The sequence below is a fragment of the Microcaecilia unicolor genome, chromosome 1, assembly GCF_901765095.1.
Source record: "Microcaecilia unicolor chromosome 1, aMicUni1.1, whole genome shotgun sequence".
Taxonomy (NCBI): Eukaryota; Metazoa; Chordata; class Amphibia; order Gymnophiona; family Siphonopidae; genus Microcaecilia; species Microcaecilia unicolor.
In genome coordinates, this window is record NC_044031.1 from 254,119,603 (window position 1) to 254,145,949 (window position 26,347).

Here is a 26,347-nt window from a genome sequence, read left to right on the forward strand (position 1 = left end):
CACGTCCACGATGGGGGCGTCGAGAAGTAGACTCCCTCGCCCGCATCGGCGAAGCTCCCTCCGCCGACGTAGTCGGGGAGCCCTCCTGGGAGGTGGCCGCAGTCGGCACCGCACGCGGTACCGACGTCGGGGACCTCACCCCGGGCGATGGGCCAGCCGGCGCCATGCTCGACGGTACCGGAGGCGCAAGCACCGCCGGTACCGGAGGGGTAGGGCGCAACAGCTCATTCTGGGAGAACGGCCCGGAGGCTCTCGTTCAGAGCGGCTGCAGAGAAAGGCAAAGAGGTCGATGCAGGCGTCGACGTCAGAACCTGTTCCGGGCTGTCCAGAGTGGAGCGCATCGACACCTCCTGAACAGAGGGTGAGCGGTCCTCTCGGTGCCGATGCCTGCTGGGTGCCGACTCCCTCGGCGACCCAGAGCTCTCGGTGCCGACGCGGGGAGGCGACCGGTGTCGATGCTTCTTCGATTTCTTCCGAAGCATGTCACCGGAGCTCCCCGGCACCGACGAGGACGTAGAATCCAGCCGTCGCTTCCTCGGGGCCGAGGCCGAAGGAGGTCGGTCTCGGGGGGGCTGTACCGCAGGAGCCCTCAGGGTAGGAGGAGACCCACCCGAAGGCTCACCGCCACCAGCAGGGGAATGGACAGCCCTCACCTGCACTCCTGACGATGCACCACCATCCGACGACACCAGCAGACGAGGTCCCGGTACCACCGACGTTGATGCAGCTATCCGATGTCTCGGCGCCGATGCAGAGGCCCGATGCCTCGATGCACTCGATGCAGGGGCGGCCGAGGAAGATGGTCTTGACGCTGACGACGTCGATGCACTCGAAGATCCCGGTGCCGATGAAGACGAAGAGCCCGAGAACAAAACGTTCCACTGGGCTAATCTCGCTACCTGAGTCCGCCTTTGAAGCAGGGAACACAGACTACAGTTCTGAGGGCGGTGCTCGGCCCCCAGACACTGAAGACACAACGAGTGTCGATCAGTGAGCGAGATAACCCGGGCGCACTGGGTGCACTTCTTGAAGCCGCTGGAAGGCTTCAATGTCATGGGCGGAAAAATCACGCCGGCGAAATCAAAGTCCGAAATGACGGAAAAAGAGCACCAAAAGATTTAAAGGGAGAAAATCTCGACCGAGGCCGAAAGAGGCCTACCCCGACGACGAAAGAAAACTTATCGGGGCAAAAAGCTGGAAGTACGGGAAGGGTAACACGAAAACCGGAGCACTTCCCGACACTTTAGAAGACTTTTCCGAAGAAAAAACACGTCAAAAATAACTTTGGACGCGCGAGGTCGACTTTCCGGGGCTCGACACGGCGAAACACGACCGTACCGAGTGCGGACAAAAGAAGACTGGCCGGCTCGAGCCGGTTTCGGGCGGGAAGACCGCCGCGCGGGCGCGCGAGGACTAGCAAAGGACTTTGCTAGAGAAGTTTCCGTGGACGTCACCCCATCAGTGAGAACAAGCAGCCTGCTTGTCCTCGGAGAACTGACGTTAGGTTTACTTGAAGTAATCAGTTATAGTCCTCTGTACAATCTTGGGCCTGTGAGTTCCATAGACTACGTCTGCCAGACGGTAAAAACTGTCATACCACTGATATCCAGTGGCCTCCAAATAGGCCCACACGGTGTTGAGACTCTCCAGCACTCTTGCAAAAGTGACAGGAGGTTGTTGAATTTTGTCAGCATGTGCCTCGCTGCGCATTTGTTCATCTGTTCCATCATCAGCCGTTGTTGCCTGTGTGTAGGCGCTTATCTCGACATCAGTGCTGTCTTCAGCTGTTTGTAGATCGTAATCAACAGCTACGTAGCAATGGAACTCCTCTTCAGTAACACCAGCTGGGATGTCAATAACCTCTTCATCTGACGCGTTTGCAACAGCTGCATCTGTTTCATCCCTCTCCACATCCTTAACAAAGCTTGCCCGCTTGTAGCAGCTCAAAATGGTTGCCTGTGTAACATGATTCCAGGCTTCTTTCTGAATATGTAGGGAATCCAACAGTGATAGCTTATGAGCCAGTTCAACAGCACATTTATCCTTGCCAGTCTGGTCATCCATAACGCTCATCAGACGACGTAGTACAAGAGCCCGATAATGTTGTTTGAAATTGGCTATTATGCCCTGATCCATAGGTTGGATCAGAGTGGTAGTGTTTGGTGGCAGGAAGACCACCTCAACATTAGACAGCCTGACATCATCCCTGTGTGCAGCACAATTATCACATAGCAGACCCTTGCACTTAAGCGGATTGCACTGTATATATACACAAACAGACACACACATACAGATACACACATACAGATAGCTTCTGTGGCAAAACTTTGACTGATTCACCAAATAGGTGAACATTTGAGTCCTTACCACTCTTCAAAGGTTCCCCTCTCTCGAGTAAACCTATCTACAACCCCCCTGACTTAAAAGATCAGCTATAAGTTTTCATGGACTTTAGTGCATTAATGTAAATCTCTTATATACAGAAACATTTTCAATATCAAAAGAAGAAAACTCATTCCACTTTTCTGTACAATGAAGATACATACCTGTAGCAGGTATTCTCCAAGGACAGCAGGCTGGACATCATTACGCGTGGGTCGTCGTCCGCAACGGCCCAGGAGACCGGAAGTCAAAACAAAAAAAACTTTCAAAAGTACTAGAAGCGGCGTGGCGCGCACGGGGACAACGCACCGCGCGCGTACAACTAGTAGCGTTATAGAAATGATTTATAGTAGTAGTAGTGATGTGTGAGTGACTTCCCGCCCGCGAAGCCCGCGCGCTTCCCTCAGTTATATGAAAAGCAAACGAGAATATGAACAACTCCAGAGGGGAGGAGGGTGGGTTGTGATGATGTCCAGCCTGCTGTCCTCGGAGAATACCTGCTACAGGTATGTATCTTTTTCTCTGAGGACACGCAGGCTGGTCATCATCATGCATGGGGTATCCCTAGCACCCAGGCTCACTCAAAACAATGAGCATAGGTCAATTGGGCCTCGTAACGGCGAGGACATAACAGAGATTGACATGAAAATAAACACAAATAACTGAGAGTGCAGCCTGGAACAGAACAGAAAAGGGCCTAGGAGGGTGGAGTTGGATTCTAAACCCCGAACAGATTGTGAAGCGACTGCCCAAACAGACTGTCGTGTCGGGTATCCTGCTGAAGGCAGTTGTGAGATGTGAATGTGTGGACAGAAGACCATGTTGCAGCCTTGCAAATTTCTTCAATAGAGGCTGACTTTAAATGAGCCACTGATGCCGCCATGGCTCTAACATTGTGAGCCGTGGCATGGCCCTGCAAAGTCAGCCCAGCTTGGGCATAAGTGAAGGAAATGAAATCTGCTAGCCAATTGGAGATTGTGCGTTTTCCGATGGCAACTCCCATCCTGTTGGGATCAAAAGAAACAAACAACTGGGCAGACTGACGATAGAGCTTTGTCCGCTCCACGTAAAAGGCCAATGCTCTCTTACTTTCCAAGGTGTGCAACTTGTCCTCACCAGGGCGGGTGTGTGGACGGGGAATAAATGTTGGCAAGACAATTGACTGCTTCAGATGGAACTCCGACACCACCTTCGGCAAGAACTTAGGATGAGTACTCTGTTATGATGAAATTTAATATAAGGAGCATGGACTACCATGGCTTGAAGCTCACTGACTCTACGAGCTGAAGTAACAGCCACCAAGAAAATGACCTTCCAGGTCAAGTACTTCAGATGGCAGGAATTCATTGGCTCAAAAGGAGGTTTCATCAGCTGGGTGAGAACGACATTGAGATCCCATGACACTGGTGGAGGTTTGACAGGGAGCTTTGACAAAAGCAAACCTCTCATGAAACGAACAACTAAGGGCTGTCCCGAGATAGGCTGATCTTCTACACGCTGATAAGCACTGATTGCACTAAGATGAACTCTTACGGAGTTAGTCATAAGACCAGACTTGATAAGTGTAGAAGGTATTCAAGCAGGGTCCGTGTAGGACAAGAAAAAGGATCTAGGGCCTTGATGTCACACCAGACGGCAAACCTCCTCCATTTAAAAGAATAACTCTTTTTTGTGGAAACTTTCCTGGAAGCAAGCAAGACTCGGGAGACACCCTCTGAAAAGCCTAAAGAGGCAACTTCTAGGTTCTCAACATCCAGGCCGTGAGAGCCAGAGACTGGAGGTTGGGATGCAGAAGCAACCCCTCGTTCTAGGTGATGAGGGTCGGAAAACAGTCCACCAGACGGCAAACCTCCTCCATTTAAAAGAATAACTCTTTTTTGTGGAATCTTTCCTGGAAGCAAGACTCGGGAGACACCCTCTATTTTATTTTATTTCATTTTTTGTTACATTTGTACCCCACACTTTTTCCCACTCATGGCAGGCTCAATGCGGCAGGCAATAGAGGATTAAGTGACTTGCCCAGAGTCACAAGGAGCTGCCTGTGCCGGGATTCAAACTCAGTTCCTCAGTTCCCCAGGACCAAAGTCCACAACCCTAACCACTAGGCCACTCCTCCACTCTGAAAGGCCAAGAGGCAACTTCTAGGTTTTCAACATCCAGGCCGTGAGAGCCAGAGACTGGAGGTTGGGATGCAGAAGCGACCCCTCGTTCTGGGTAATGAGGGTCGGAAAACAGCCCAATCTCCACGGTTCTTCGGAGGACAAGTCCAGAAGAAGAGGAAACCAGATCTGACGGGGCCAAAAAGGTGCTATCAGAATCATGGTTCCGCGGTCTTGCCTGAGTTTCAGCAGAGTCTTCCCTACTAAAGGTATGGGAGGATACGCATACAGAAGGCCTGTCCCCCAATGTAGGAGAAAGGCACCTGACGCTAGTCTGTCATGGGCCTGAAGTCTGGAACAGAATTGAGGGGCCTTGTGATTGGTCTGAGTGGCAAAAAGAGCCACCAAGGGAGTGCCCCACGCTCGGAAGATCTTGCGGACAACGTCCATGTTCAATGACCACTCGTGAGGTTGCATTATCCTGCTCGACCTGTCGGCCAGACTGTTCTTTACGTCTGCCAGATAAGTGGCTTGGAGAAACATGCCGTGACGGCGAGCCCAAAGCCACATCTGGATGGCTTTCTAACACAGAGGGCGAGATCCAGTGCCCCCCTGCTTGTTGGTGTATTACATTGCAACCTGATTGTCTGTCTGAATTAGGATAATATGATTGGACAGCCGGTCTCTGAAAGCCTTTAGAGCATTCCAGATCGCACATAATTCCAGGAGGTTGATCTGAAGACCTGTTCCCTGAAAAGACTAAACTCCTTGAGTACGAAGTCCATCTACATGAGCTCCCCACCCCAGGATGGATGCATCTGTCGTCAGCACTTTTTGTGGCTGAGGAATTTGGAATGGACATCCCAAGGTCAGATTGAAGCAAATGGTCCACCACTGTAGGGAATTGCAAAAAAAATCGGTGGAAAGGTGGATGACATCCTCTAGATCCCCTGTAGCCTGACACCACTGGGAAGCTAGGGTCCCATTGAGCTGATCTCATATGTAGACATGCCATGGGAGTCACATGAACTGTGGAGGCCATGTGGCCCAGAAGCCTCAACATCTGCCGAGCTGTGATCTGATGAGATGTTCAAGCTGAGGACCCTATGGTCAGAAGATTATCCGTCCTTGCCTGGGGGAGATAAGCGTGAGACATCCATGTGTTCAACGGAGCTCCTAATGAATTCCAACTTCTGTACTGGAATCAGGTGGGACTTGGGATAATTTATGACAAACCCCAGCAGCTCGAGCAGTTGAACAGTAATCTGCATGGATCGTAGAACTCCTGCCTCCGAGGTGTTCTTCACCAGCCAATCGTCAAGATAAGGGAGCACATGCACTCCCAGTCTGCGTAGCGATGCTGAGACAACTGCCAAGCACTTTGAAAAGACCCTGGGTGCAGATGCTAGACCGAAGGGTAGTACACAGTATTGAAAGTGCTGATTTCCCAAGCAGAATCAAAGGTACTGCCTGTGAGTTGGGAGCACCAAGATGTGAGTATAGGCGTCAAAGTCCAGAGAGCATAACCAATCGTTTTCCTGAATCATGGGAAGAAGGGTACCCAGGGAAAGCATTCTGAACTTTTCTCGGAGCAGGAATTTGTTCAGGGGCCTTAGGTCTAGGATGGGACACATCCCCCGTTTTCTTTTGTACAAGGAAGTACCTGGAATAGAATCCCAGCCCTTCTTCCCCTGGTGGTACGGGTTCGACCGCATTGGCCTTTAGAAGGGCGGAGAGTTCCTCTGCAAGTACCTACTTGTGCTGGGAGCTGAAAGACTGCCATTATAGAATACTAGCTAAGTCCACAGTTTCACATCTAACTTCAGGCATCAGCGCTTATGCCATGTCAAAGGTTGGTATAGTGCCCACGTTTAACTGTCAGCAATTAAACACTTCCTTGTCTTCAAGCAGATGCAGCCATTACAGATGGGTTGTGTCCATCAACCAGCAGAGGGAGATAGAGAGCACACTTTTTTCAGTGCCTCATACCAGCTTGCTCCACTGTCTCTCCTCAGTATTCTCTATCTCCCCTAGCAGAGTGGCTGCAGCTTCTTCAAGCTCCATCTAAAATCTGCCTGGAGGTTGCTCCTGTGCTTTTGCCAGTTGTTAGCAGGGGTGTTGGAGGCTATATAGCAGCTTCACTTTAAAGGCACATATGTTCGCCCTTTCCCTGCCTTACCCATACCTCCGTGGATGTGGACACATTGCTTAGTTTTCCCTGTCCTTCCCCACCAACAGTGGATGCAGGCACATAGGTTCGCCCTTTCCCTGCCTTTCCCACTCACCTGAGCCTCCGGAGTTCTATTTACCTCTGCTATCCTCACAGCGTTAAAAAAAAAAAAAAAAAAGGAACAGAGGTTTTTCCTTGCCTTTTTCTGTGGGACCGGAGCTGTGATACTCGGTCCAGTGAGATAAGAGTGTTTTCTGACTCCTCCGGGGTAGGCCCGCAATCGGGGCGATTTGGCGCGAACTGCCATTTTGAATTTTACCGCCGTTTTCGGCGATGGCTGCGGAGACAGTAAAGCGCTGTTCCAAGTGTGGCAAGCGCAGATCAGCAGCGGGGCTCTGTAAATCGTGCTGTACAGACATTAGAGCTGGCCCGAGCATGGCGACGATTCTTCGCGCTCTGAGCTGGCAGCGGGCGCCATTTTGAATTTACCACATGGCGCGACCTCCGCTGAGTCGGAGAGTCCTGAGCCCGGGGGGAGGCCTCGGAGTGAGGCTGATATGGGAGCTACTAGCCCCGGCAGAGATCCGGGTGCCCAGGGTGAGTTTTTCTCCCCTGATTTTGTCTTATTAATGCATAAAGCATACATGCTTAAAAGAGCTCTCCCACAAAGCCCGGCACGGGCCTCTTCTAATGCCCCCCCGGTGGATTCTAGCCTGGGTATGCCCTCTGAGGCGTTACTCCCTGATAATTGGCAGAATATGAAGCGCAGAAGGGCTCATTCCCCTTCAGAGAGTGCTGCACCTCCTTCTCCCCCCCCCCCCCCCCCCCCCGCCGTGGTCGGGCTGCGAGGATTCGGAGGACTCTGGCAGGCCTTCATGGTCTGAGGAGCCAGAGTCTGGTGCAGAAGTGACTCAGGATCTGGACGATCCCTCCGCGGTGAGGATTTTCCACCGTGATGAGCTGCCAGCGCTTATTTCTGATGCCCTGCAGGCTCTCTCTATTGAGGACCCTGCCAGTGGCACAGCCTCCTCTGTGAATCCTAGGATGGCTAGTACCAAAAAGCCTGCTCGAGCCTTTCCTTTGCATGACTCCATCCAAGAGCTTATTTCGGCTCAATGGGCTGACCCCCATTGAGCCGAAAGTTTCCAGGGCTATGGGGCAATTATACCTTCTGAGTGAGGAGCATATGGAAAGAATAGAAAACAAAAATGAGAATATTATAGTGCCTTTATATCACTCCATGGTGTGACCGCACCTCAAATACTGTGGGCAATTCTGGTCACGGCATCTCAAAAAAGACATAGCAGAATTAGAAAAAGTACAGAGAAGGGCGACGAAAATGATAAAGGGGATGGGACGACTTCCCTATGTGGAAAGGCTAAATCAGCTAGGGCTTTTCAGCTTCTTCCTCTATAACATCAGCAAAATTCGCCCCTTCCTCTCTGAACACACCACTCAAACTCTCATCCACTCTCTCATTACCTCTCGCCTTGACTACTGCAACCTACTCCTCACCGGCCTCCCACTTAACCATCTATCTCCCCTTCAATCCGTTCAGAACTCTGCAGTGCGTCTTATCTTCCGCCTTGACTGATATGCTCATATCACCCCTCTCCTCAAGTCTCTTCACTGGCTCCCGATCAGGTACCGCATACAGTTCAAGCTTCTCCTACTAACCTACAAATGCACGCGATCTGCAGCCCCTCAATACCTCTCTACCCTCATCTCCCCTTACACTCCTACCCGTAACCTCTGCTCACAGGACAAATCCCTCCTCTCAGTACCCTTCTCCACCACCGCCAACTCCAGGCTCCGTCCTTTCTGCCTCACCTCACCCTATGCTTGGAATAAACTCCCTGAGCCCATTCGCCAGGCCCCCTCCCTGCCCATCTTCAAATCCTTGCTCAAAGCCCACCTCTTCAATGTCGCCTTCAGCACCTAACCATCCGCACCACCATTTAGGAAATCTAGACTGGCCCAATTTGATTGACTGCACTTTTTGTCCTTTAGATTGTAAGCTCCTTTGAGCAGGGACTGTCCTTCTTTGTTAAATTGTACAGCGCTGCATAACCCCGGCAGCGCTTTAGAAATGTTAAGTAGTAGTAGTAGTAGTTGCTATGCCTAAAGTGGAGGCCCTAGTCACAGCTGTGACAAAGAGAACTACCCTCCCTGTTGAAGGAGGTGTTGCCCTGAAGGATATTCAAGACCGTAGACTGGAATCAGCACTTAAACGGTCATTTGAAATTGCAGAACTCATTATTCGGGCGTCTGCATGCAGTTGTTATGCTGCTAGAGCCTGCCTGGCTTGGTTGCAACAGGAAGTGGAAAAGCCCGGTGATGGAGCGGAGCCCTTTTCAGATGTGGCTCCGTGGATGGAGTCGGCCTTGTCCTTTCTTGGCTGACGCCCTTTATGATATTGTCAGAGCTTCGGCTAAATACATGGCAGTAGCAGTGGCGGCTCGCCATCTTCTTTGGCTACGGCATTGGGCGGCGGACATGGCCTCTAAGCAAAGGTTGGTGAAGTTGCCCTTTCAAGGCCTTCTCCTGTTTGGTGAGGAGTTGGAGAAAATTGTGAAGGGCCTGGGTGAGGCTAAACCCCAGCGCTTGCCCAAAGATAGGCCTCGGCCTTCCTCTAAGGGTGCAGCGGTCCACTCCTCTTACAGACCTCGCTTCCGTGAAGCTCGAAGGTACCGCCCGGGGCGTTCTGCTGGGTTCTCTTCTCGTGCCCGTTTTCAGCAGAGGAACTCCTTTCGCTCAGACAAACGTTCCACAGCCACTGGCTCAAGGCCTGGAGTTCAGGGGCAACCCTCTCAATGATGGTGCGCCGGCCCTCTCCTCGAGTCCTGTCATTGGAGGACGTCTTTCCCTCTTTGCCGAGGAGTGGGCCAACATTTCCTCAGATCAGTGGGTCTTGGACCTGATTAGAGACGGTTACAGAATAGAATTCGACGCCCCTGTAAGAGACGTGTTTGTGGAGTCCCAATGTGGTTCTGCCGCCAAACGGGCGGTGGTAGAGGAGACTTTACAAGGTCTGATCAGATAGGGGCCGTGTCCCCGGTACCTCCCGCCGAACACGGCTACGGCTGCGGCTGCTACTCCATCTACTTTGTGGTGCCGCGAAAAGGAGGGTCTTTTCGCCCTATTCTGGACTTAAAGAATTAAACAAGTCCTGAAAGTGCGGCATTTTCACATGGAAACCCTGCGCTCCGTCATTGCAGCGGTACAGCCAGGAGAGTTTCTCACGTCTCTGGACCTAAAAGAAGCTTACTTGCACATTCCAATTTGGCCCCCGCAGCAGACGTTTCTGAGGTTTGCGGTGATGGGAAAGCATTTCCAGTTCCAGGCCTTGCCTTTTGGCCTCGCCACAGCTCCCCGCACCTTTTCAAAGGTTATGGTGGTAGTAGCTGCCTTTCTAAGGCGAGAGGGTATTCGGGTTCACCCGTACCTGGACGACTGGCTCATTCGAGCAAACTCTGCTGCAGAGAGTCAGCATGTAACAGCCAGAGTGGTCTCAGTACTTCAATCTCTGGGCTGGGTCGTCAATTTGGCCAAAAGTCACCTGACCCCCTCGCAGTCTCTAGAATATTTGGGGGCCAGGTTCAACACAGCCTCAGGGTATGTGTACCTACCCGAGCAAAGGCGGTGCAAGCTTCAGAATCAGGTCCGTCTGCTCCTGAGGATGCCCCGCCCGCGAGCTTGGGACATTGTCCAGCTACTTGGATCGATGACGGCCACCATGGAACTGGTGCCCTGGGCGAGAGCGCACCTGAGACCTCTACAGTTTGCTCTACTCCAAAGATGGTCTCCAGTATCTCAGGATTACCAATGCAGACTCTCTTGGCTCCCTGCGGCCTGACTCAGCATGGAGTGGTGGCTGTCAGACAGCATACTGCGGCGAGGAATGCCGCTGGCGCTCCCCGATTGGTGCCTAGTGGTGACAGAAGCCAGTCTGAAAGGCTGGGGCGCACATTGCAAGGGGAAGCATGCCCAGGGTCTATGGACACCCGAGGAGTCAGAGTGATCCATCAACCGCCTAGAGTTGAAAGCAGTGTTTCAGGCGCTTCTGGCCTTTCAAGTGACCCTGGAAGGATTGACTGTCAGAGTGATGTCGGACAACATGACAGCAGTGGCCTACATAAATCGACAAGGCGGCACTCAGTGCAGAGCTCTAGCCGCGCAGGCCGAACAAATTTGCCACTGGACCGAGCTGCATCTACAGTTTCTGTCAGCAGCTCACATTGCAGGTCAGAGCAACGTGCAAGCCGATTATCTAAGCAGGCATGAGATCAATCCAGCAGAGTGGGAACTTGCAGACGAAGTGTTCCTGCAGATATGTGCCAAGTGGGGCAAGCCCGTGATGGATCTTATGGCGACAAGCTCCAATGCCAAAGTCCCGTGCTTCTTCAGCAGACGGAGAGATCCTCGCACGGCGGGGTTGGATGCCTTGGCTCAACTCTGGCCTCCGGGCCTACTGTATGTGTTCCCTCCATGGCCCTTGATAGGGCGAGTGCTCCTGCGGATTCGGCTGCATCCAGGAGAAGTGGTTCTCGTTGCCCCGGATTGGCCCAGGAGGCCTTGGTATGCGGACCTCCGACAGATGCTCGTAGAGGATCCCCTTCAGTTACTTCTGGTTCCCAACCTGTTGTCACAGGGTCCGGTGACCATGGAGGACGCCGGCCGATTTGGTCTTATGGCCTGGCGATTGAGAGGGTGCAATTGAGAGGCAGAGGCTATTCCAATAAAGTAATTACCACTCTCATGCAAGCCCGCAAGCGTTCCACTTCCGTGGCTTATGCCAGGGTTTGGTGCCAGTTTGAAGTCTGGGGTGCTTCCAGAGAGATCACACCCCTTCGGGCTCCTGTCTCGCCGATTCTGGACTTTTTGCAGGATGGTGTACAAAAAGGCTTGACCTATAATTCCCTGCAGGTGCAAGTGGCAGCACTGGCCTCCCTGCGTGGCAAGGTTGAAGGCGTGTCTTTAGCTGCTCATCCGGATGTGGCAAGGTTTCTTAGAGGGGTGCTTCGGCTCCGTCCTCCCGTGCGTGCACCTTGTCCAGCTTGGAACCTGGGGCTAGTTCTGAAAGCCCTTCAGGGTGCTCCCTTTGAACCGCTTCGGCATGTTTCAGAGAAAGATTTGACACTGAAGGCCGTCTTGTTAGTGGTCATTACTTCGGCGAGACGGGTGTCAGAGCTCCAGGCGCTGTCCTGTAGAGACCCTTTTCTGCAGTTTTCAGAGTCCGGGGTCACGGTTCGGACCGTGCCTTCCTTCTTGCCTAAGGTGGTTTCAGCGTTTCACCTAAACCAACCTATTTTCTTGCCCTCCTTTGTCGAGGAGGCGTTTCCAGAATCGTTTGGGCAATTGCACCTGTTGGACGTGCGCAGTACTCTGCTGCAGTATCTGCGAGTTACTAACTCTTTCAGGACCTCTGATCATCTGTTTGTTTTGCTATCAGGTCCTCGCAGAGGGTCTCCAGCGTCTAAAGCCACTATTGCCCGCTGGCTTAAAGAATCTATCTTTTCAGCTTATTTGCTTGCTTGCCGGCCGGCCAGCCTCCGCCTGATGCCTTTAAGGTGCATTCCACTAGAGGAATTTCCTCTTCTTGGGCTGGAATTGGAGCACTCTCTCTTCAAGAGATTTGTAGTGCAGCAACATGGGCTTCTAAGCTCTCTTTTGCCCGACATTACAGGCTGGATGTGGCTGCCAGGAGGGACGCACATTTTGGAGCGCAAGTGCTGGCGCGTGGTGTGGCTTGTTCCCACCCTATCTAGGGATTGCTTTGATACATCCCATCTGTAATGGCTGCATCTGCTTGATGACACGGAAGGGAAAATTAGGTTCTTACCGTGATAATTTTCTTTCCTTTAGTCATAGCAGATGCAGCCATGATCCCTCCCTGTCTGATGCTATCTGCTGTAAATCTATTTCAGATTCTGTTTGTGTTTCCTGGAGATTCCGTCCTTGGGAGAAAGTCGGAAAACAGTCTTCAGGATTCTTGTTCAATTAAAGGAGGATGACTTAATTCCCTCCAGTTATGTCTCAGTGGAGGATCAGTTTATGCCCTCCGGGAGGATGAGTTTATTCCCTCCAGTTATGTCTCAGTGGAGGATGAGTTTATGCCCTCCGGGAGGATGTTTCATTCCCTCCATTCTGAGTTAATGCCCTTTGTTGTAGGGCCATCGTTTGCTGTGAGGAAAGCTCATGTTATTCCCATTGCGGTTTGCCATACTGCTTTGGAAGCTTCAAATACTGAAGAGAGGCAGTGGATCAAGCTGGTATGAGGCACTGAAAAAGTGTGCTCTCTATCTCCCTCTGCTGGTTGATGGACACAACCCATCTGTAATGGCTGCATCTGCTATGACTAAAGGAAAGAAAATTATCACGGTAAGAACCTAATTTTCCCATACCTCTAACACAAGTTTCTAACTCCTAGGCACGCCCTTGACATGCCCATGCCCCTCCCATCATCCACACCCCTTAGAATTTGCAAGCACAACTTCTAGAATTACTAACTGGTGCCAATTAGGGTTAGGTTTTATTTACTTATTAACCGCTTATACCTAAGCAGTGTACAAAGTTACATTCATCAACATGATAAAATCTAAAATCAACTCAAAATATCAAAACAAATATTCACATACATAACACACCAATTTAAGCCAATAATTGGCTGTGAACGCCAATTAATAGCCAGTTATTAAACTGTGCACACAACTGCCCTTATTCTATAAAATTATGCACCCAAATTTGTGCACTAAGCAAATTTGGGCGCACAAGTTTATAGAATTAGGGGGTATATGGCCAAGTCAGTAATTCAGATACCAGGAACTGCTACATATGGTTGCGTGAACAATGCCATGTGTCTAAGAATTCTTAGACGAAAACACAGAAGAACAAGCTTTCACAAGTCTCAAAGAACACCAAACACAGAGAGAAGGTGACCAACCAAAAACAAGAAGAAACTCTATATTTTCAAAGTTCTTTATTTTCAGCTTGCAAGACATGACATGGGCCATGTTTCGGCCACTAAGCCTGCATCAGGGGGTCTACAATAAAACCATATAAACACAATCTAAAACTAAAATTCACAAACATAAAAATGGCCATGCATAAAAATCAATATAAATAAAAGAAAATCTGCCATGAAGCAGTAAGAGGTTGCATATGATGTTTAGTTGTTTTTACTTTATCATTCACTGTCCTTATTTATGTCACACTATTTATTACTAGACATTTCACTCAAGTTTGTAAGGGCTTTTTCACTTTTGTGGTGCATTTTGTATTAGTGGTAGAAGACTAAATATACAGTGAAGGACTAAAATCAAAACTTATCTCATACCAGTAAACAAAGAGAAAAATCGCAGCCAAAGCTGGCTCTCAAACTGATGTAGTGTCAGGTTCTCAGGTTCAGAGCCCGCAGGGCCGGGCTCTGGAGCAAACGTGAGCCCTTGGGCTGCTGCCGAGGAGCGACAGCAGCAGGCAAAACCCACCAACCAACACTGGGCAAGCACACCGGCAGGGACTGCAGGCACTGCCCAGCGAACCGGAACACATGGACTGGAATCCCCTGGACTGGAGGACACAGGACTGGAACACTGGACTGCAGCACACCAGACTGGTCCACACAGCTTCACCTGCACTTAGCTACTAAGCCCCCCAGGAGTTGAGCTCCTGGGTTCGAGTAGCCGGCAGGACTTACTGGATACCGGATGACACAGGGACCAGGACTGGAAACAGAAGTACTCCTAAACCTAAACTGATCTACGTGCTCCCAAGCCCTAAACCAGCAGGAGTGTTCCTAACAATAAACTGACAAAAGGACTTCCTAAGCCCTATACTAAACAGGAGCTCCTAAGCCCTGCTCAAGAAAAGGACTTCCTAAGCCCTAAACTAACAGAGCAGGGAACTAAACACAAAGCTAACACAGGTGCTACTAAGCACCAAGCTACAAGCAGAGCTCTACACTAACAAGCTAAACACAAAACTAACAAGCTACCTAAGCACTGCTCTAGCAAGCTAGATACAAAACTGCCAAAGGTGCTTCCTAAGCACTACTCTGGCAAGCAACCAGAAGAGCTCCTAGCACTAAAAGGGAAGCCAGGGGAGCCACAAGGAAAAAGCAGGGAAGCTAACACATAAGCCAAAAGTGCTTCTAAAGCACCAAACACCAACAGCAAAGACTGCAATGCTCCCAATAGCACAAACACCAGAAGTACTTCTAACAGCAAACTCTGCAGTGTTCCTAACAACACCAAACCCTGAAGTACTTCTAACAGTCACAGAGCTTCCAAAGCCCTACACACAGCAATGCTTCCAAAACCAAGAGGGAAAAGCAGGGGAACCATAAGGGAAAAGCAGGAAAGCTAAACACACAGTCACCAGTGCACACTGCACTAACACTAACCTGGCCCTTAGCAAAAGCAAGCAGGGAAACGAGACACAAAGTCAGAAGTGCACACTGCACCACTCTACCTAAAGCAAACACCACCGTTGCAAAGGCTCTGAAGGAAACAACACACCACTTCCTTATCAAGGCCCTCCCTGATGATGTCACACTCCCTAGACCTAGGCAAAAGCACACTGACCAGAGAGGGCCAACCCACAAAAAATGCAACACCGTGAAGCACTTGAAGCCAGTACACCCAAAGAGAGGTAGAGCTAACTCCGTCCACACACACAGCTGTAGTAAAGTGAAACAATTAGCTCCATGCTGCTGGAAGCTGCCAGCACAGAGAGACAGAGCCAGCTCAGAAAGGACAGACAAAAGAAACAGAAGCCAGCTAAGAAGCTGACCCCCAGGAAAGAGGTAAGTTTGAGAGGGGTTCTGATCCCAATCATAACACGTAGAAGATCAAAACACTAGTTTGGTAAAGGTGATATTGCAGATTACACAAGCTTCTATGCAAAGAATTACAGTTACCATCTAAATAAATCCTGCTCAAGGAAAGTACAGAAAAAAAATCCAGGAAAGCTTAACACTTTGATGGCCTATCTCCACGCCTAGCTCTGCATTAGTAGTACATGGCATTGCACATGAAAATTAAATACAGTGCATCTAAATATGACATCATATGAAATAAAAATAAGATAATTGCCCAAACCACTGATAAAAATGGATATATGGCAAACACCCAATATATATAGCATATGCTCCAAAAGGATACCGCAAATAGAACTTAGAACAATGTTATGTAAATGAAGAGCAGATGATAGTACTGGGAAACCCACACCATTAAGGCATTAGTAAAGAACACCACAAAATTGGCAAAACACACCACAAAAGTGAAAACAGCCCCTACAAACGTGAGTGAAGGGTCTAGTAATAAATAGCGTGACATCAATAAAGACAGTGAATGATAAAATGAAAACAACTGAAATATCATATGTAACCCCTTTTACTACATCATGGCAGATTTTATATTATTTCTATTGATTTTAAACATGGTCGTTTTTATGTTTGTGAATCTTGATCTTAGAATGTTTATATGGTTTTATTGTCGACTCCTGATGCAGGCCTAGTGGCCTAAACACAGCCCATATCGAGTCTTGGATGTTGAAAATAAAGAACTTTGAACATACAGAGTGTTATCTTATGTTAGTAACCTTCACTGAGTGTTTGGTGTTCTAACAATTCTTATCCACACTGCATTTCTTTCTTATGCAAAATAACTTACATTTTCTTAATTCATAAAAATATGCCTACAAGTTAAACACTTACCAAGAATTTCATCAAATATCTTATATAATCCAGGTACAAATGTAATATCTCTACAATTCAATCCTACATCTTCATCATATACCCACATTGCCTAAACAAAACAAAGAATTAAAATCAATTTTTTTTTACTCAAAACATAGCTTTTACTTTAGTTATATGAAAAGGATCACATTTATGGTACATCATGACTGACAAAAATTGCACATAAAAATGTAAAGGACTTTTGGAAGAATTATTTTAGTAAGATGCAATCTTCTATTTCCACAATACAAAAGAGACACCAATAAATCTGGGTATAAAAAGGATTAGTTGTATTACTTCAAATCAATTTACTGTTTAAATTAATATAACGAGCATTTATATTCCACTTAACCAATAACAGCTCTTGGCGGTTACAACAAAAAACGAACATACAAACAGTATCCAAGAAAAAATAAATATACATCCCTTTTAAAATAAAAGAGATAAGCGAATAGAAAGTATTTCTGAATTGGGTTTAAATAGCCATGTTTTGACAGCACACTTAAAATTGATATAGTTTAACAATATTCATGGCAAAGGGTCCCACATTTAGAGCCTTTTCCCAAAAAAGTTGAATTAAAAGTCCTCTTCAGTCTTGACTAACTGGTATCATTATGATCAGGTTCAACATTACATTGCTACTTTGGATGCTGATTTGTTGAAGGAGGATGTGGTAGACATGCTGAAAAACATTACTTCTATCTAGTCGAAACTATGACTAGTCCATCATTTCACCAAGTCACTTTGTGGGGTCTTGCCCCTGAATGAGACTGAGAATTTGAACCTCTCTTTGAATGTGGAACTTTCACCTACAGAGCAAATAACGGGGGATGATTGTGTTTCTTGATGAAAAATCTTTAAAAGTTTACTCACTCAGCGAGGTTACAAGAACAGCCATATAATTTCTTTTGAGACTTTATATTTCCCCACACCAAGCTTGCTAGCTAAAATAGCAGACATGGCTGCCTGTTGTAAATGTGGAGTTTTTCTTCTGCATCACTGATACATATGTTTTGGACTTGCAGACTTCGAGTCTTTTAGGAGAATATTCTAAATTTGAGTCCACTTCTTGGAAAGCACATGCCTTGTTGTTTTCTAACTTCATCTCATTGGACTATGTAAAGGTGCAAATTTAAATCTCCATAAGGCCTCTTTTTTTTTGGCCAGAAAATGTATATTACTTCAGTGGAGGAACCATGAGGCACCAAACCGGAAACCTTCCTCAAACGATGGGAAAAAAAAAAAAGAAAAAGAAAAGTCTGAACAGAACTAATAATTTTATAACAAATTGAAACTCAAATTCATTGTTTTTCAGGTCTGTGCCCATTTCTCCATGTGCATGTCACATCATCATATCTAAGCAGGAACAAAAACATACACAGCAAAGAAAAGGTGCCAGGGAGGGATCCTGGATTCACAAAGCCAACTGTGCCCTAACAGCATGGGCATGTAACGACTCCAGCGCTATCCGGCCACATAACAGGAATGCAGAGGAAAATCACAAACTATCTAGAAATAGTAGGTTTAAAAGCCACGGTGGGGACCCGAAAGGAGCATGAACAAATGGTCTGTCTGCCAAATTCATTAGACATCCATAAGCTGCGGAAAGAACTCGACGCACATCCAACAAACGAAGATTCCCAAAATCCAAGGGATAATTCTCTCGAAAGGAAGAGGAAAAAAAGAGGCTGATTAGATGAAAAGCCGAGCTGACCACTGGCAAAAAGGAGGGCAAAGTGACACCCAATTCCGAAAACTGCAAGAAAGGATCCCGCACGAGAGGGTTTGAATCTCAAAGAACCTACAAGCCGACGCCCATAGCCACCAAAAACACCGCCTACAAGGTTAGGTCATCCCAAGCCTTACATAAAAGCTCAAAAGGGCAGCACTTGCAACACCCTGAAGGACTAAATTAAAGTTCCAAGTCGGACAAGGCCAACGCAAAAGAGGGCGCAGATGAAGCACCCTGCGCAAAAACCGCACCATGTCCGGATGAGCAGCCAGGGAAGTACCAGACCTCGGTCCCCAAAAAACAGTCAGGGCTGCAACCTGAACTCAAAGCAAAAGTATAGGCTAGCCCTTTCTGTAAGTCATCCTGCAAAAAGGCCAAGAGCTAAGCCACAGACCCTGAAAGGGAAACCAAGCGTGGGCCCTCACACCACACAACAAAATGCACCAACACAGGCATATGCCACTGAGGTACACCACTTACAAGCTTGCAACAAAGTAGTTATCACCACCTCCAAATAGCCCTTTTTCCTCAACACGCCCACACAAGAGCCAGGCCGTAAGACCAAAGTGGCAGCTCTATCTTAACCAGCCCCTGATGAAGTAGTCCAGGAAGACCGGGAGCCAATGGGCATTTCCATGAGAAGCTGCACCAAGTCCGACACCAAGGGCGCTGAGGACAACCAGAGCCACCAGAATGACCCCGACCTGGGTACTACCAATCAAGGGCCACAGGGGAAAAATATACAGAAATATTCCTCTGGCCAAAGTAAAAGGGTGTCTAGACTGGCGAACCTGGGCTCCTTTCTTCTGCTTAAGACAGGCACCTTGGGCGTTCACCTGGGTTACCATGAGATCCAGCGATGGAGTGCCTCATTTCCAGCAAATCAAGCGAAATACCTCCGCAGACAGTTCCCATTCCACTGGTTCCAGGATAGAGGACTGAGAAAATCACCTGCAACATTGCACTGTCCCACAATGTGTGCTGCCGACATAGAAGTGAGCTTCTGCCCACGAGTGCAGCTCTGACAATTGATATAAGCTACCATCGTTGTGTTGTCCGAAAATACACAAGCCTCTTTGCCCATCAACAAGGTCTGAAACACCTGTAAGGCGTTCACAACCACCCAAAGCTCCAAGCAATCGATCGATCAAGCTGCTTTTACGACACCCAAAGCTCCGGCGATTGATCGGCCAAGCTGATTTTATCACCAACCAAATTCCCTGCGCATAGCGGCAAAGACAATGAGCTCCCCAACCGGACAGACTGGCACCTGTGAACAACTACCCCACTGCGGAACGGGGGCTGCAAAAGACATGCCCTTCCACATCGAGCCTGTTAAGCCACCATGTCATACGTGCCGTGCCCGGAAAAGCCACGGCAAGCTGCACGTTGATAATCCTGAGAAACCAGCAACCATCTGCTCCAAATGGAAGACTGAAGTGGCTGCATGTGAGCACTGACCCACGGTACTACCTCCAGGGTCACTGCCATGGAGCCCAAGACCTGAACGTAGTTCCAGGCCCAGGAACTCGACAACCACAGAAGATTGGAAATCTGAGAACAGAGCTTGACCATCTGCTCCTCTGACAGAAGACACGTCCCAGAGCTGTGTCGAGTGAGCCCCCAAGTAGTCCAACTGTTGAGAAGGCACTAAATGGCTCTTGGGGAGGTTGATAACCCAGCCCAAAGATTGCAACAGCACAATGACCCGGTCGGTGGCCCTTCGACTCTCCAGTATAGAGTCCGCTTGTATCAACTCTGATCCCTTCCTTCCGCAGGTATGCTTCTACTACCGCCATGATGTTGGAAACATCTGCAGAGCAGTAGAGAGGCATAGGGCAGCACCCAGAACTGGAAATAATGGCTCAGAATGGCAAAACCCAGAAAACACTGATATGGAGGCCAAATAAGGGTATTAAGATACACCTCCTTGAAATCCAAAGCAGTCAGATACTCTCCCGGCTGAACTGCCACAACAGACCACAACGTTTCAATGCAAAAATGTCGGTCCTCTCAAAAACTGGTTTACCTTGCGGAGATCGAAGATAGGCCGAAAGGAGCCTCCTTTGCAAAGTACCACAAAATAAATGAAATACCATTCCATCCTGGCCTCAAGAAGTAGGACAGACACCACTGCCCCAGATCCAACAGGGAGCGAAGAGTGGGCCTTGATTGTCGCCTGTTTGAAGGTGAAATGCAGCCGGATTCCAAAAATGCATCGGTCTACAGGTGAAGCAAATTCTACCTGTAACCGTCTCTGACAATATCCAAGACTCATTTGTCTGACATAATTCTAGTCATTCTTCGTACAAGAGAGTCAACCAACCACCTATGTTGTTTATCATTGAGTAGAACGTCCTGTCCGTTCCTGGACACAAGACGAGACTGCAGATCATTTATCTCCTCAAAAGGATAACGTTGCTGGAAACGGCCCCACTGAAATTAGTCACAGGACTGGGGCGATAACTTCAAACCTCTCGTAGGCGAGGTTGCGCAGGTCAGTCAGAGAAGCTGGTCTAACTCTGTCCCTCCAGGAGGCGTTGATCTTTGGAGTCACCCAAATCCTTGACAATCTTTTCCAAATCTTCCTCCAAAATAAAACTTGCTCCAAAAAGGCAACCAAGTGAGCATTGCTGTAGACACCAAGTCACCGCCAAATGCGTAGCCATAACAACCAGGAGGAAGAAACCACCAGTGCCATCTGCTTTGCCGAACTCCGGACCAGTCATAGAGGAAGTCAGCTAGATAAGCTAAGCCTGATTCCATGTGGGAGGCAACAGACAAACCCTTGTCCAGTTATTGCTCATGAGCCTGCTGCAGCCAACTGAGGCACACCCTGGCACATAGAGCTACAAATTGTGGCCTGAAGAGCCAATGCAAACACCTCAAAGATATGCTTCAGAGGGGGCCTTCAGGCAACAATATGCATGTCTTGACAGTCATATCTCCTTCCACCGGAGTGTAGTCCTTCTTGGTGACTGCCATCACCAAAGCATCCGAGTAGGGAGTACAAAATTGTCCCTTCGCAGAAACCAACGGATAATGCAAGACATCGCCTTGGACACCTTGAGGGACTCCTCAGGGTCTGACCACCAAGCTGTAATCAGTTCCTCTATGGCACCTGTGGACAGAGAAAGCCTAAGGCTTCCGCGTGCTGGTCATTTTAAGGTTGATCAGGAGGAAGCCTGCGCCTCAGGATCAGTTATAGTAAGGCTGCCAAGGCATTAGATATAAGAGAAGGAAGCTCATCCTTAATGAAAACTTGGATGGCAGTAGGAATAATGAAGCTTCTCCTGCAAACTCATCTACCTTTGAGGTGCGGAGAAAGACCCCAAAACATTGCCAGGGAAGGAAGAGGGGACACCATTGGCCCAAACGACTGCCCTTCTGAAAGAGAAGGTAAAGACCTCCTCCTCTTCCGAGTATGGTCCTCAGGGGCTGAGGGTTCCTACCTGCTCCAAACCCACCACAGAGCTGCGACGGGCAACCGGAGAGACTCTGCAGAGGAGACTGAGTTCCCTATGAAGCACATAGGCCTGGTGTAGGGCAGAATGACAAACTCTGGGGAGAACAGCTCCCTGGAGCTCCCAGCCCCTGAGGAGAACCCCGGAGCCACCGGGAAAGGAGAGAAGGTCCCTGCAGTGCTATCCGAAAAAATCTGCTGCTGCTCACAAGGGCTCCAAAACTGCCAACAGTTGACTAGCAGGAGCAGCGTCGGATGCTGAAGACAAAATAGCACGTGAATTCACACCACCAGCACGGGAAAGGGCCATCTCCATAGCGGGAACGTTGTCAGTCGGCAAGGGCTACACCGTTTCACCACCTCAGCTGCCATCCCGACGCTCACCGCTTTAAGGGGGGAAAAAAAGGAAGCACTCACCAGGACGCAGCACAATCAGGACACTGAACCTCCCAGGCCAAAAAACCGCTGATCATACAAGGTAGGCAGGCAGACCACCACTGGAAAAAAAAAAAAATCACAGAGTGTGTACCTCTGGAGTTGAAGTTTGGTCATCTAGGTGACCTTATCAACATTTTTTCATGGAATCCTTCTAGATGCCGCGCATTGAAACCACGAAGCCAGCCAAACTAGATACCCAGCTGTGGGTGATATAATTGTGGCTTGAGTGCTTGAGTACACACTAAGATTCATCATCATGCTAAGCATCAGGAGACCGAGTGCTTAGAAACAACAGTCAATCTGACTTTGAATTTGGGATTATCGAAACAAGGGCTGATAAGTAAAAGTGGCCCATGTCAGCCATTTTGGAATTCTTGGATTTAAACGAATGCAGTGAACACTATTGAACATTATCAAAGTCAAGGGAATATATCAGAGCTGAACCTTAAGTGCAAGTATTGTAATGTAATTTCAATGGATTGTAGTATGTGGTGAGCAATATATGAACTGGTTTGACTGTGGGGATGACACTGTGAAAGGCACGTGGAAGTGAATTACATGGAATGGAGGGTTATTGTGAACAATGTATGCATATATATGGGTAACAATAAATGTATTTATGTTTGAATTGTTTAGTGGAATAATTTGTGACTAATAGTTAAAATTTACGCCAAGAAGTGTAGAGTGATGCACTTGTGGTGCAGAAATCTAAAGGAGATGTACCAATAGGAGATTGATAAGAACAGCTCTGCAGAGGGACCTTGGGGGTGACAGTGTTGAGGATCTCAAGATGATGAAACAATGTGACAAGGCGGTGGCTACGACCAGAAGGATGCTAGGTTGCATAGAGGGGTATAACCAGCAGAAGAAAGGAGGTGCTGATGCCCCTGTACAAGTCGATGGTGAGGCCCCACTTGGAGTATTCAGTTTTGGAAGCCATATCTACTAAGGATATAAAAAGATTTGAAGCGGTTTAGAGAAAAGCAACCAAAATGGTATGGGGCTTGTGTCACAAGGCATGAGGAAAGACTTGAGGACCAGAACGTATACCCAGGAAACGAGATACAGGGGTGATATGACACAGACATTCAAATATTTGAAAGGTATTAATTTACAAACAATCATTTTCCAGATATGGGAAGGTAGTAGAACTAGAGAACAAGAATTGAGGTTGCAGGAGGGCTGACTCAGGAATGTCAGGAAGTACTTTTCCAAAGAGAGAGTACATAAGTATTGCCATACTGGGAAAGACCATAGGTCCATCAAGTCCAGAATCCTGTTTTCAACAGTGGTCAATCCAGGTCACAAATACCTGGCAAGATCCCAAAAAAGTACAAAACATTTTATACTGCTTATCCCAGAAATAGTGGATTTTCCCCAAGTCCATTTAATAATGGTCTATGGACTTTTCCTTAGGAAGCCGTTCAAACCTTTTTTAAACTCCGCTAAGCTAACTGCCATTACTACATTCTCTGGCAACGAATTCCAGAGTTGAATTACACGTTGTGGAGAAAAATTTTCTCCGATTCGTTTTATCCAGTACGATCATAGCATGACTATGATCGCACTGGACAACACGCAATCTTCCTCCCTTCCGACCCTCCACATATACCCCCCATACGATCACTTTACAACCTTGTATTTGTTATCAACTGACTGGGCAAACACCTTTGACGGTACTATGTAAGCCACATTGAGCCTGCAAATAGGTGGGAAAATGTGGGGTGCAAATGCAACAAATAAATAAAATAAATTTACTACATTGTAGCTTCATCGCATGCCCCCTAGTCCTAGTATTTGTGGACAGCGTAGATGCTTCACATCTATCCGTTCAACTCCACTCATTATTTTATACACCTCTATCATATCTCCTTTCAGCTGCCTTTTCTCCAAGCTGAAGAGCCCTAGCAGCTTTAGCCTTTCCTCATAGGGAAGTCATCCCATCCCCTTTATCATTTTCATCGCCCTTCTCTGTACCTTTTCTAATTCCACTATATATCTTTTTTGAGATGCAGCGACCAGAATTGAACACAATATTCGAGGTGCAGTCGCACCATGGAGCAACACAAAGGCATTATAACATCCTCATTTTTGTTTTCCATTCCTTTCCTAATAATACCTAACATTCTATTTGCTTTATTAGCCGCAGCAGCACACTGAGCAGAAGGTTTCAACGTATCATCAACAGTGACACCTAGATCCCTTTTCTTCATCTCCGACTCCTAACGTGGAAACTTGCATGACGTAGCTATAATTCGGGTTTCTCTTTCCCACATGCAACACTTTGCACTTGCTCACATTAAACGTCATCTGCCATTTAGACGCCCAGTCTCGTAAGGTCCTCTTGTAATTTTTCACAATTCTCCCGCGATTTAACAACTTTGAATAACCTTGTGTCATCAGCAAATTTAATTACCTCACTCGTTACTCCCCATCTCTAGGACACTTACAAATATGTTAAAACACAGTGGTCCCAGCATAGACCCCTGGGGAACCCCACTAACTACCCTTCTCCACTGAGAATACTGACTATTTAACCCTACTCTCTGTTTTCTATCTTTTAACCAGTTTTTAATCCACAATAGAACACTACCTCCTTTCCCATGACTCTCCAATTTCCTCTGGAGTCTTTCATAAGGTACTTTGTCAAACGCCTTCTGAAAATCCAGATACACAATATCAACCGGCTCACCTTTATCCACATTTGTTCACCCCTTCAAAGAAATGTAGTAGATTGGTGAGGCAAGATTTCCCTTCACTAAATCCATGTTGACTGTCTCATTAATCCATGCTTTTGAATATGCTCTGAAATTTTGTTCTTTATAATAGTCTCTACCATTTTGCCTGGCATCGACCTCAGACTCACCAGTCTATAATTTCCCAGATCTCCTCTGGAACCATTTTTAAAAATCGGCATTACATTGGCCACCCTCCAATCCTTCAGTACCACACTCAATTTTAAGGATAATTTAAATATTATTAACAATAGCTCCGCAAGTTCATTTTCAGTTCTATCAGTACTCTGGTGGTGGTGGTAGAATGCCTTTTTGCGGGAGATGGTGGGAAAGAAAATAGTAAAAGAATTTTAAAATGTATGGGAATCCTGTATAGAAGGCGTGGAATCAAACAAGCAACACCAGTAATTGGGAAGCAAAGACAGTGCTGGGCAGACTTCTACAGTCTGTGTCTTGATCGTGGCCAGACAGATTCAGCTTCCATAACTAGAAAACAAGGCCAGTGCCGGGCAGACTTTTACGGTCTGTGCCCTGAAAATGGCAAGAACAAATCAAGATCAAGGGTACACTATCATCCCTGTACTATGAATTTATCTTGTTGGGCAGACTTGATGGAATGTACAGGTCTATCAGCTGTCATCTACTATGTTACCATGGTTGAATAAAGGTAAAAAGGAGTGTACACTCATATGCAATGCTGTGTAGTAAGATAACTACTCTATTTGGCAATATTATGCTAAAGACATCAGCTTATAGTCTGAAAATATGCTACTTTTCCATTGTCTTCTGACTGGATTAATATTTTCCTAATACCTCTGAAGAAAAGGTCTTATCTGTATACATCAACACAGAGACTGCACTAATGAATTTACTTGATGAAACGCAGCTACACATGGAACTGGGTAAGCAGCCTTGCTGGTGGTCCTCAAACTCTCTGCAGCATCTAACCCTATCCAACATCATTCTGTCTAAAAATGACCCAAGACTAGGACAACTGGAATTAGCCTGGTTCATTTCCTTCCTGCATTATCAATCCTAAACTGTTTCACTGGGGTCAACTTCATGCAATCTTATTTCTTTTGAATTGATTACATGCCTTACCTGATTTTACTAGTTGAACAATATAATTTTTTTAATGATGTATTTTAAATGAAAATAATGTCCCATAGCATCCATCTATTATGTTTAAACTAGCTCTACCCGGCCACGCGTTGCTGTGGCTCAGTCTGGTTAAATGGAAAAGAAAGAAAAGAGGAAGCGCACGTTTCTAATACGTTTAATTTCACAGTGCTTGTGGGTATACAATATTTTTTGTTGTTCCATTGTGTGCGCAGAGATAGAGATTGTCTGGTTTGCCGACTGTAGAACATGCAACATATAATTGTCCATATGAGAAGCAATCCGTGTGCAGATGTAAACGGGTGAATTCTAAAGATTGGCCCAGAGCTTTGTTGATGGTGATTGCAAACGCCAATCGAATTGGGAATTGCAATCTGTTAAATTGAAATGGCATATCTGTTGGAATCATAGGAATGTGAGGAATGAGGACATGTTCACCTTTGAAAGGTCCTGTCAAGATTGTTGCTTGTACG

At 47.5% G+C, this 26,347-nt stretch overlaps 1 protein-coding gene across 1 annotated transcript in view; it reads right to left on the minus strand.

The window, feature by feature from the left end:
• The window catches only part of TOP2B (DNA topoisomerase II beta), a 507,457-nt gene that overhangs the window by 422,346 nt on the left and 58,764 nt on the right, over positions 1–26,347 (minus strand). Inside the window, 1 exon segment of the mRNA XM_030205679.1 lies at positions 16,367–16,457. Coding sequence (XP_030061539.1) covers positions 16,367–16,457 — 91 coding nt within the window.